This window comes from Pteropus alecto, unplaced genomic scaffold (genome assembly GCF_000325575.1).
Source record: "Pteropus alecto unplaced genomic scaffold, ASM32557v1 scaffold78, whole genome shotgun sequence".
NCBI lineage: Eukaryota > Metazoa > Chordata > Mammalia > Chiroptera > Pteropodidae > Pteropus > Pteropus alecto.
Window position 1 is genome coordinate 17,283,043 of NW_006443124.1, and position 11,929 is coordinate 17,294,971.

An 11,929-nucleotide genomic window follows, 5' to 3' on the forward strand; every position below is an offset into this window, starting at 1 on the left:
TGCCTTCCTGCTCCAGGCCCCCCTCTCTCCTGCCTCTTGGTCCCTGCGCCTGCCCCAGCCATCCTGAGTTCCAACCTCCCTCTCCAGGCAGAGCCTCTTTCTCTGCATCCCCTGAATTGCTTTGTGCAGTGCTTTCCAAATACTTTACCAGACAGAGTGTGTAACAGAAGTGAACTTCCTGAGAACTCACCCGCCCTCAAATGCCTCTGTTCTGGTTTTTTATGCAAGCCTGGCTAGGCATGGACTTCTAGTTTACAGACTACTATCCCTTAGCTCGAAGGTGTGGCTCCATTTTAATTAGTCTAGTGTCCCTGCTACCAATGATATTAGATGCTTGTCCATCCTTCTCTGGAATTTAGGAATGGTCTGGGTGGCAGATAAGAAAACTCAACTAACAGGAGCTTAAGCAAGCAGATGTTCATTTGTTTTAAATCACATGCTAGTGCGCGTGCGCACGCGCGCGCGCGCACATACACACACACATACACACACACCAGAAACAGAAGAGGTAGTGTGTGGGTAGCTTTGCAGGGGCTCTAGGAACCCGAGCCTTTTCTATTTTTGCCTCTTCATCCTTCATGCGTGGCTTCCATATTCATGATCCCAAGATAGCTGCTGTAGCTCCTCCATCACAGCCTGTGTTTGTTCCAGGCAGGAAAAGGGTGGAAGGGTAGAGATGATAAGAAAAATGGGTATTCTCTTAACAAGCTTTCCCTTTTCATTAGAGAAAGGAACCTCTCCACAGGAATTTATCACCACATCTCCTTGGCCAAAACTGTCAAGTGATCTCCATGGCTGCTAGATAGCCAAGAAGTTATTTATATTTTACTTGCTATATTTTCATTTCCAATAGTTAACTTTTTTTTAATTGTTCTTTTTCCATAGATTCAATTCTTGTTTTGTGTAATTCCTCCACCAATCTTTCTAATGATAGTAATGATTTTATTTAAAACTCCCTTCCTTATCCTGAATTATTTCTATTTCTTCCAGTGTCATCTTTTTGTATATCTCCTAAGAGTGGCCAGAGTAATTCTGTGACCAACATTTCACTTCTATCCAAAACTCCTGGAATCCTGAAAGCCAGGACATCTTCACAGACTGAGAGAAGAACAGAGGGGCCACTTGGAGTGGCCTCCCAGCCACATCTGGAACAATGTCAGCACTCAGAGCATAACAATAGCATTGCAGTATAAATTTTGAGTTGAAAAAGACAATCTGTGTGTGGTTGGCAATAGTACAAAGCAAAGCAAAGTTGGTGAGGGGAAGCTTTCTATGCAGAACGGCAGCATGTGGTGACTGCAACTGGAGTGGCAGGATTAGGAGAGCATTTGTATGGTCACTGCTTGAGCAGAGGTCCGTGTGCTGGAACCAGGGGCTGGGGAAAGCAGAAGCTCAGAGCGCACGAATAGTGCAGTGGAAGGGCAGTTACCATTTTGCCCAGGACCCACCTCGGCAGCCCCGAAGGGCAAATAGTACATCCTCGACGGTCCCAGATCAGGAAACAAAAACCAAACCAACAATGCTGTGAGGATTTTCCTTAAGGTTCAATAGTTAAGAGTCACGTGGGCAAGCACCCATGTCCTGGGAAGATGTACCAAGAACGACAGGTGATGTGTTGGGATGGGTCAACAACTCTTGAAGGGTAAAATAAACGGGTGTTTTTAAAGAGATGACCAAGCAAGTGTGATTAAGTTAACAATTGGTGAATCCAGTATAGGATCTGGGCTTGTGGTAGGCATTCACACAGGTGACCTCTGCCCCTGCCCACAGGTGACTGGCGCAGGGGGGTCCCTGAAGGACACATTTGGGGACAGAATCAGGTGGAGAGTGCATGGCGCCCCTGTGACAAAATCTACACTAAGGCCCTGCCCCAAGCCTCACCCCACCCACTCCTATTCTGGTCCCTCCAGGTCCCCCTCAGGCCCTGCAGCCTGTCTACCTGCCTGGTGTGCTGGTCCCTCTTCTCATTCCCATGGTTTAGCAGAGAGGCGGCAGGCCTCCCACAGCCCACTCCAGTGTCCTTGTCATCAAACCACAGCTGCACCTTTGTGCCCTTCTCCATCTTCTCTCTCCTCCTTCCTCTCCCCTCCTCACTCCTCCCTCCTCTGCCCTCCTCCTCCTCCTGCCTCCTCTTCCTCTCCCTTCTCCCTCCTCTCCCCGCTTTTCCCTGCTCCGGGAAGGGCCTCTGGCTACCCAGTTAATAACCACAGCAGGAGCCTCTGGGCTCCTGCTCCAGCCGTTTCCATGGATGAGAGCCCAATACAAACAAGGATGCTGCATCTCCCCTGCCAGCCCAGGACCCCCCACAGCACGGGGTTGGTGGGCAGATGAAGTCATTGGGGGAGGGGGGGTTGGTGGGAGGGGATATTTGTTTGGTCTTGTTTCCGAGGAAACCTGCTGGACCCCTCCTCCACTCATAGTTTGCTGATGCTGGGGACTAAGCTTCTCCAGGCCCCTGGCTCCACCTCCTGCCTGACCCCTGGCCTCACCTCACCCAGAATCCAGGGCTGTCTGGGAACAGGCAGGATGGTCAGCCCCACCTCTAAGATGTGCGCAGGGCAGTGAGGCCTGGGAGCCAGGCAGGGCAGGATACTTGTCCCCAGACTGGGGTCTCCCTCTGCCTGGGAGTTCTGGTGGGCGGGGCATGAGGCCTCATCGCCCAAGGCCAGGGTCCTGATCTGTGTGCTGGACAGAGGGCTAGGCCAAGAAGGTCCTGGCCCAAGAGAGGAGGCCCAGGTGGTGAGCAGGGTGGGGCTTGGAGGTGCACAGTGGGAGGAGCCATGACAGCCCAGGGGCAGAGGGTGAAGTGGGGCTGAGAAGCCAATTGAGGTAGGGCAGCCAACCTGGGTGTCCAGGGCATTAGCACACAAGCCCACTGCACTGTCACCTCCATCCTGTCCATTCTGTGACCTTCACAGCAGCCGAGGGATCCCACAGATGGGGCTGTCCCAGGAAGGGTGGGATCTGCTCAGGCCATGAGACCCACCAGAGCAGGGCTGGGGATGAGGCCCTGAATTGCCCATGCCCAGCCTCCCAGCTCTCAGCCCTCCTGAGAGACCTCCTCCCATCCTTCAGGGGCCACTCCCTGAGCACCTGCTGTGTGTGGGCCCACCAGCATCCTCTTCCATGGTCCCGATCATTCCAGGGCCCCCAGGATCTCACAATGAGGTGACACAGCCCCACCAGCCCCGCCATGGCCTGTCCCATTACTGCCGTGCTCACTTTTTCCACTCTCCAAAACCACCACCATCACCATTTGCCTTCCCACCTCACCCTCCATCTCTGAAGTCAGCATGGAAAGACAGGCAGGATCCAGCTGAATACCTTCCTGTCTAAGACATGACCTAACCAGCCTCATTCCCTAATCCCAGCCATCTTGGCTTCCCACACCCACCCCCACCCCCACAGGACCAGGCTAGGCTCCAGCCCAGATTTGCCTCTGGCCACCTGTTCATGCATCCTAGGCTGCCTCCGCACCTGTGAATGGTACCCAAGACCAATTGGCAAGAAATGGCTCTGAGCAGCCTCCCAGCCTGAGCCCTGAGCCCTGCGGGCTACCCTCCTCTCTTCCTCCTCACCCAGGGGGACTTGCCAGCAAGCTGGAGGGACACCCTGTTCTGTAGAACTTCTTGGGGGCTCTTGCCTGCTCTCCCACAGGCAGGAAGCACCTTGCAGCCTCCTAGTGTCTGTGCCCACCTGGCAGATGTGGCTGGACAAGGCAGGCCTTCCCCCAGCTCAGGCACTGGGCCAGACCAGTGGGAGCTTCTTAGCTAGACGAGGCCAGAGACAGTAGGAAACCATGGTCACTAGGCAGGCTGGGTGGCCAGAAAGGAGAGCAATAACCCAGCACTTCATGTTCACAGTACACACACACAGATACATGCATGCACGGATGCATACACACATGTGCATGCACACATGTAAGCACAAACACACATGTGCATGCAGGCAGGCACATACACATGCACGACCATGCACACGCATACACAGATGCTTGAAACCAGGCCCCCCACATGCTTGCACACATACGTACATATGACACAGACATACACAAAACTAGCCAGATGCGCAGGGTGGATCCACCATGCACAGGACCCAGGGTTGAGGGGAGACCCAGGTGTCCAGTGAGGGCTCCTCAGCAGGGGTTACATGCCTAGGCAGGAAGAGTGGTCTGTCCAGCCAGCACAGTGGTCTGTCTAGCCTGTCTTGCTCAGGGGGACCCCTTCTTCCCTTTGCAGCCTGGCCCCCACCTTCCTACACTGGGTTGGTTTCAGCTACAGTTCGGCCACCTTGCCCAAGAAGGATGGCCCCATTCAAGCTTCTTGTTCCCTGTGCTCTGGCAGCTCACAGTCCCCTCCCACTAGGCACAGAGGCCTGAGCCCCCACCAAACCCTTGGTAGCAGTGCCCAGGAGGAGGCTTTGGTTTCCACAATGTACATGGAGGAGGAGCTGACCCTGTGGGTCCTGCAGGTGATGGGATGCCCTAAGGACCCCCATCCCCCATCCCTCACCCACAGAGCCCAATGCCAGGCTGAGGAACCTCACAGGGCTGCCTGGTGACCTTCAGCCTGGCAGAGGGTCTGGTGCGAGAAGGCACCCCTTGGCCTCTTCATGGCGGTGTCCACAGGCTGGAGAGGAGGTGCCACAATCCTCTGCCTAGGCATGGAGATTAGGTAGATAACCCTATATTCCTCTCCCAGGGACCCAGGGGCCTCTCATGAGACCCGAGGTAGCAGGGAGGCAACCTCCTAGGAGGTAGCCTGCCACCAGATGTCCTGTAGGGCAGGTCACAACTGTGGGAGGGACACAAGGTAGTTCAAAGGAAGATAAGCCAGCAGGGAGAGCAGAGGGTCCTTGCTGCTGGGGGCCAACTTAGGCAGGGGGCAGAGTACCCCAGACTCAGAGCAGGTGTCTGGATAGATTGGCGAGCCATGTCGGGGAACCAACACTGTGAGGAGGTGTGAGGGGCCTGCTTCTGAAAGAGGCTGCATACTCGGAGCAGAAGGAAGAGCTGGGGCCTGGTGAGCATCCTGAGAGCAGGCCAAGGGCCTTTCAAACACTCCTGGGGAAGAGAGAGGGCAATGGAGGCAGTTTCCCAAGACACTGGGAGACAGGCTGCCCTTCTAGCACCCCAGAGGCTTCCTCCACTGCCCCACAAAGGACGTGAGCCTTGAGGTGAGGAGGGAAGACTTGCTCAAGAAAAGGGCGCTTTGTTTCCCAAAGATCCAGAGAAGGGGATGCTTGTCCTGCCCATCCAATGGGGAGCTTACTCTTCCCACCAAGGCCCACCCCTTGCCCCAGGTCTCCAGGGCTGTCATGATGGAGCTGTCCCCCAAAATTCAAGTTCACTTGACTCTCAGAATGGGGTCCTGATTGGAAATGGGATCTCTGCAAAGGTACTTAGTGATCTCAAGATGACAGCATCGTGGATTGTGTATGGGCTCTACACCCCATGACAGGCGTCCACACAGGGACAGGGGATAAGACGTAGAGAAGCCATCATGATGTAGGAGGCAGAGACAGGGTGTCCACACAGGGACAGGGGATAAGACGTAGAGAAGAGAAGCCATCATGATGTAGGAGGCAGAGACAGGGTGATGCAGCCTCAAGCCCAAGGACGCCGGGAGCACTAGCAGCTTAAAGAGTGCGGCCCAGGACACCTGGACACCTTGGACTTCTGGCTCTAGACCTGGAGGCTGACAGGCACTCTGGTAGAGACAAGGGTCTCGAGGCTCACATGGCCCTCCCTGGGAGCACCATTTGAGGGTGTGCTGGGCACCTGGGGCTCCAGTGCTGGCATCCTGAGAGGACTCATGCAGCCACTCAAGTCACCAGGGCCTGGGGTGGGGTTTGCACATGAGAGCTGTGGCCTCATCAAGTGTGAACAGGGAGACACCAGCCACCCCACCTCTGGGCTGTCTGTGGTCTGCAAGAGACACTCAGCTCCCAAGACACTCTCGCATCCTCAGGGCCCACCTCCACAGCTCTTCATGCCCAGCCCTCCTCCCTCAACTCGATTCCCAAGGCCCTCCTCCCTTACCTCCTCCCTCAGGCCCTCCTCCCTCCGACCCTCCTCCCTCAGATCCTGTTCTCTCTGGCACACCTCCCTCAGGCTCACCAGAATGGCTCTGAAATCAGGGGAGTGAGATGGGCTATAATTTAAAATATGTTTATTTAGTGTTTCCATTTGTTTCTGGTTGTTATACAAAGCCGTTAAATAAATACATTCTCCAAGTCACTCGAGTACACACCTACTCGCTATACAGATGAGGTAGAGAAGTGGGTAGGCTCGAAGGAGAGTCTGAACACAAAGAGGAGAGTTATTGTGTGTGAATGCCCCTCTCCTCCCGCCCTCCAGAGCTGGCTGAACCCAGCCCGGAACCCATGTCTGTGTGGCCGGTGGGGAGCAAGTGGCCGGGACCCGCCTAGCCCTCAGCGTGGCTGCTCGCTCCTGTGGCCCCCAGGAAGGCTGAACCTGGGCTCTGGCCCCAGCACAGACACTGTCTTCTAGAGTTCCTCTGCCACACGGAAGAGAAGCATTAAGGAGAGGCTCTATCAGCGGGAGTTGCTTCTTCGCTTAGCAAGACGTTCTGATATATATTTATATATAAACAAACCAGCCAGCAGACATATGCAGTCTGCCTTGTTTAAAAAAATACTTTTCTTAATATTTACGACATACAGCTAAATGTGGTATTTGATAAAAAAATATCCTTCCTCTGACTTGCCACCTTTCCTGACCCAGTAGTGACTGGTTACAGTCTTGTCATGGGAGCATGCCACTCCACCTGCCCTGGGCCCCAGCAGGCGGGGACGTGTGCGGATGACCGGGATGCCCCCCGGGCCACCCCACCCTGTCCAGCCAGGCCTGCAGGGACCGAGGGGCAGGCCCACATCACCTGTCACAGCGAAGCCCACCTGGCTCCCTTCCAGGGACGGGCCTCCACACTGCCCCGTCAACACACGGGGGTTATTCACGGGGTGTTCTCAGAACCACAGGAGGATAAACTTTACTATTTACACCATAAAACAGGGACAAAGAGACCCACATCAACATAAATAGGTTTTCTTTTTAGAAACAGTCCCCTGGATTCCTGGAGCCCCCCAGGACTCCAAGGAATGTCCTAGCTCAGTAGTTCCCATGTCTGCACTGCCCGCACCCTCCGAACACTGCTACCCAGTGGAGCAGGCATGCCCAGGGCAGAGGCTCTGGAGCCGAGGCTTCCGTTGACACCACCATGGGAAGGAGAGCCCCATGCTGAGGAAGGGCACAGGGTGGAGGCCACACCCCAGCCACCCACAGAGCACGCCAACACACACACCTGGGCATTCATGTATGTAACCATCACCCATGTTCACACACATAAGCTCACATGACACATGCAGACAGCATACACATGCCCATGTCACACAGATGCATGCATCCACATACACACATGCAGACATGTGTATGTTCACACTCATGCACAAGAATGCACGTGCACTCATGCACATACCACACCTATGCAACTCATGCACACATGCACCACACATACAGACATACTCAAGCATGCATGCACACATACACACACGTGTGCACACACTCAAACCGAACCAAGTCAGCGTAGGCCATCTTTTCCCCCTTCCTGCAAAGATAACATCATGGCCAAGGAGAACAGCCTTTCGTTTGCGAAATCCTAGCTCCAGATGCTCTCCATCCACATCTGTCCCCACTCTGCTTACACCCGTGACACAGGGAAAGCTGTGCCTTCTTTTTGAAATGAAGCCTCCACAGGGCTGTCCCTGCCTCTCTGCGCACGCACACCCCTTGGGGAGAACAGGCCAACTTCTGCCTCCCCTGCCCCAGAATCTGCATTTCAGGGCTGGAATGCAGGACTGTGTGCCCATAGGCACCCAGCCTGGGATGGCCTCCCTGGGGGCTGCGGGGCCTGGACCTGGGAACCTGGCTTCCAGAAGCCCTGAAGGAGGTGGCCAGACACAGCTGCTTTAACTCTTTAGAACAAAGACTGTATCTCTCTTGACTTAGTGGTTTCAAACACAAAGCAGATCAGGCAAAGAAGTGGGGGAAAGAGGGCCCCTCCAGACCAGAGGAGCCGCAGTCTGGAACATGGCGGGGACAGAGAAAATAATTATTATATATTAGTTAAATAAAAATAACTTAAGTCACTGATATCACTCCAAAGAGAAGTGATGGGTGTCAGAGGGGGCTGGCAGTGTCCCCCGGGACTGGGCAGCCGGCCGGCCCTCTTCTAGTGGTTTGACTCTAACCAGAGCCAGTGCCAGGCAGCCCCCAGGCTGCCACAGAGGACCTGTGTGGTCACGAAGGTGCACCTGTGCTCCTCAGAGGGAGCCCAGGCAACGAGGGGCGCCGCGACGCAGGAACTGGAGGCTTAAGGACGGACATGGCCTGGAAAGCATCAGTGCAATGCTGTTGTGCCCCAGGAAAGGACAAGCAGAGGGGACGTGGAGGTCAGACCAGGCCTTCGAGGGGAGACAGAGGGGCAGAAACAGCCACCCAGCCCGCCCCAGGCTCCTGCCCCCACTTCACTCTCATATGTACTGGGGACTCCCAGCCAGGGCCTCGTGCTGCCCACACTGCCTGCAGCCCTGCAACAGCTCAGCGCCCAGCACTAGCCCTTGCAGGTGTAGACTTCCTCACGCTGCGTGCACTGCCTACACTCCACATAGCAGCACCAACGCACTTGGCACTGGCACGGCCGTGTCACCACCCGGCTCTGTGTGTTGTGGCCACGCCCACAGCAGATGCTTTCGCAGTTCTTCTCACGGTGACACCTGCGGCCAGCGGTGCCCGGGGAGAAGCGGCCAGCGAGGCAGAAGCTGGGTGAGTCGTCCAGGTGCACGAGCTCCGGCGTGCGGGGCAGGGGGTCACCACCCGTCCCTGTGGCCCGGCCCCTTGGCGGTGAGATGGCGCCAGCCTCGCCGGCAGCTTCATTGGTGGTGCTGCCCACCTTGAGCGCCGTCTCGTACTTGTGCTTCAGGCGCTTGCCCACCTCATGGAAGGGTGCCAGCTGCCGCCAGCATGTCCTCACGGTGCAGGAGCCCGACACGCCGTGGCATTTGCATGTGGTCTCCACCCCGGCCTTGATTACCTGCAGCAAGGGAGGGACAGAAGTGAGCATGAGGGCCATGCCTGGTTGTCAGACACCACACCCGATGGATGACCCCAGAGAGGCTGAAACTGGTATCCACCCTGGGACCAAACTCCATGGCCCCCAGACCCAGGCATGGCCCGGGGGGCCACCACCATCCATCACCAAGCTCCCTGGTTTGCACATCTGTCCCTCCCCTTTCAAACCGCAGACTCCCTAAGACAGCAGCCCCACAGCCAGCAGCATGGCCTCTAGAGCGGCCACCACAGCACCTGTGGCCCTGTGAAGACACTCCCTTCCTGCCCAGATGTTCCTCCCTGCATCTGGGGCTGCCCCCTGCAAGGAAGGGCACACTGCCCTCCAGCCCTGCCATCAGCCCCCCATCAGCCAAGACCTAGCAGTATGCTCTCTAAGAGCTTCACTACCAGTGGGCAAGACTGGTCACTGAAATCTATAACTGAGCCAGGTCCTAAGCATCAGAACCTGGCGCTACTGCATGTACTGCTGACCCAGACTGGGTCCTTCCACTTTCAGGACTTAGGTGCTACCTGCAAAGCCAGGAAGTCAGGCCAGCTGCCCCACTGGGCCTCCTACTGGACTGCCTACTCAGGAGTCCCTAGAGGGATGTAGGCAGGACGGGCGGGGAGGCCCTCCCCAGTGGCCCAAGCCAGGCCTGAGTCCCCAGTGAGAGCCACAGAAGAAGATAAAGAAACAAAGCTACTCTCCTGCCAGGCAACAAAGTAGTTACATTTAAGAATACTTTGCTGAGAAACAGACAAATTTAATTAAAATGCTGCTAACCCAGGCCTGTTAACCCTGGAGCTAAGGCACAGTTTTCATATTCTGACTTTTCATGTACAGTTTACAAAAGGAGATTGCAAAGGAAAAGGAAGGGCCTTGCCTGGGGGGTTCAATCTGCTAAAACCCTCCCCAGAGGGTAGAAGGAGGGAGAGAGCTCCCATCCATAACTCAGAAGCCAGCTAGTCAATAAAGAGGATCAGAGCAGCCTGGCTCTAATTACAGCACCCCAGGATGGGGCTCTACATTTTTGGCAGCCCATCAGCAAGCAGAGCACCCTGCATGTCCCCCAGGTCCCAGCTCAGCCTCCGGGGCATTTGGTGGCCCAGGTTGATCAGGGACCAAGGTGGCGGTGCTCCATCCACAGTGAGGACAATAGTATATGCCTGACTCCTCCTCCAGTGATGTGGGCCCAGTTGCCAAGGGGCTGCAAGGAGGATGGAGGGCTGCAGAAGCCAGGTCCTCCAGGCCTAGCCATGCATGCAGCCAGCAGCCCCCTTCTGGGCCCAGCCAGAGAGCCAAGACATTCCTTCTCCTGAGCCTTCTAAGCTAGGTTCCCTCAGAATAGAGTCCTGGCCACAGATGAGATCCGTGAGGCAGAAGCAACCCCTCAAACTTGGGCCAGTGCACCCCAGTCCTTCCCTTGATTCCCTGGCCTGCACACTCCCCAGATTGCCTCTGCCTACTTCCCTGGTGACAGGACCACCTGTTCCTCAACTCCACCAGGCAGGGCCCAGTCTGCCATCTTCCTGAATAGACAGAGACCCTCCTGGTGGCCCTGACCACCCAGGGCCAGACGCAGACGGGCCCAGGCCCACCTGGCTCCTCCCCAAACAGCAGAAAGCTGGACCTCCAGCTCTCTACATGAAAACACGTACCCTCCATGGGGGACCACGGGCATGCTCTATGTCAACTAGCATCTCCATCTATCTGACAGGTACTGAGCCTTATAAGCAAGAAGACTTAAGGACCCTGGCTGGCACCACATGGCTGTCACTAAAGCACAAAGGCAGTGGCCTCCATCTCCTCCCAGTCCCCCAGCCCTGAGTACAGCCTGCCCCAGCACAACCTCCCTGGCACCCACCCCCTCCCCGCTTGCCTTCACACCCACGAGGTTGTTGTGGAAATCCACTCGGGCGCGCAGGTCCTTGCTCGACCGCCGACCCAGGAACTCCTTGACAAACTTGCTGCTGTACTTGAGGTTGTCTCCACAGCCACCCCACTGCCAGGCCTCACGGTTCTCCAGGTCAGGGGCCTCATCACAGGTGCAACGCTCCATGCGGCCTGCACTGCAGGCCTTGGCCAGCGCGTGCGTCAGGCCAGCTGAGGAGATGGCGTAGAGGAAGGCAGTCTCCTTGAAGCCTGCAGGGGCAGCAGGACCAATCAGTGGCTGCACTAGCCCCCTTGTCACTCTGTGCAGCAGAACCACTGCATTCCAGATGAAGCCCCGAATCTCTGATGGCTGGAAGGATCTTTCCACTGTTCAACTTGGGGTGAGGGGGGCATACCTGCCTGGGCTGACTGTGCACCTGGGGGCAGAAGGCTCTCCTACGTGCCCAAGGCGGGAGGGAATCCAGAGGCCCCATGGCCATGCCTGGAGAACAGAGACCCCATCCATCTGGGTCTCTCACATACCAGAATGGACCAGAGCCCTGCGGGAGGTCCTGCCTGGGCCTCAGGTCCCAGTTTCTAAACAAGGCCATTGAGAGGCTCAGACGAAAGTCCCCAGCAGTTCCCACCCCTGCCGAAGGAGACAAGAGATGAAGCTCTGTGCTCAGAGTACCAGCTGGACCCCTGCCGCCTGTGCCCTGGCACTGGGCCTTGGCCACCCGCATGTGGCAAGACCCGTCAAAGATGCCTGGGGCCCTGTCAGAGCTGCCAAATTCGCCTAAGTCTTGCCAGCAACTGTTCAGGCATGTGTGGGGGCAGGGCAGGTGAGTGGGGCTGGGAGAGTCGGGAGTGGCAGGGGCAGGAGCTAGCTCCCTAGTCTTTTCCTACGCGCCCCCCGCCTCCCCCCCTTC

General features: G+C 56.4%; 1 protein-coding gene across 1 annotated transcript in view; it reads right to left on the reverse strand.

Moving 5' to 3' along the window:
• Nucleotides 1-6,153: 6,153 nt before the first annotated feature.
• Nucleotides 6,154-11,929, reverse strand: part of WNT9A (Wnt family member 9A) — a 6,423-nt gene continuing 647 nt past the window's right edge. The window contains exons 2-3 of the mRNA XM_015597966.2: nt 11,008-11,270; nt 6,154-9,110 (exon numbers count right to left, since the gene is read on the reverse strand). Coding sequence (XP_015453452.1) covers nt 8,631-9,110; nt 11,008-11,270 — 743 coding nt within the window. The 3' untranslated portion in view covers nt 6,154-8,630. The remainder of the gene's footprint in view (nt 9,111-11,007; nt 11,271-11,929) is intronic.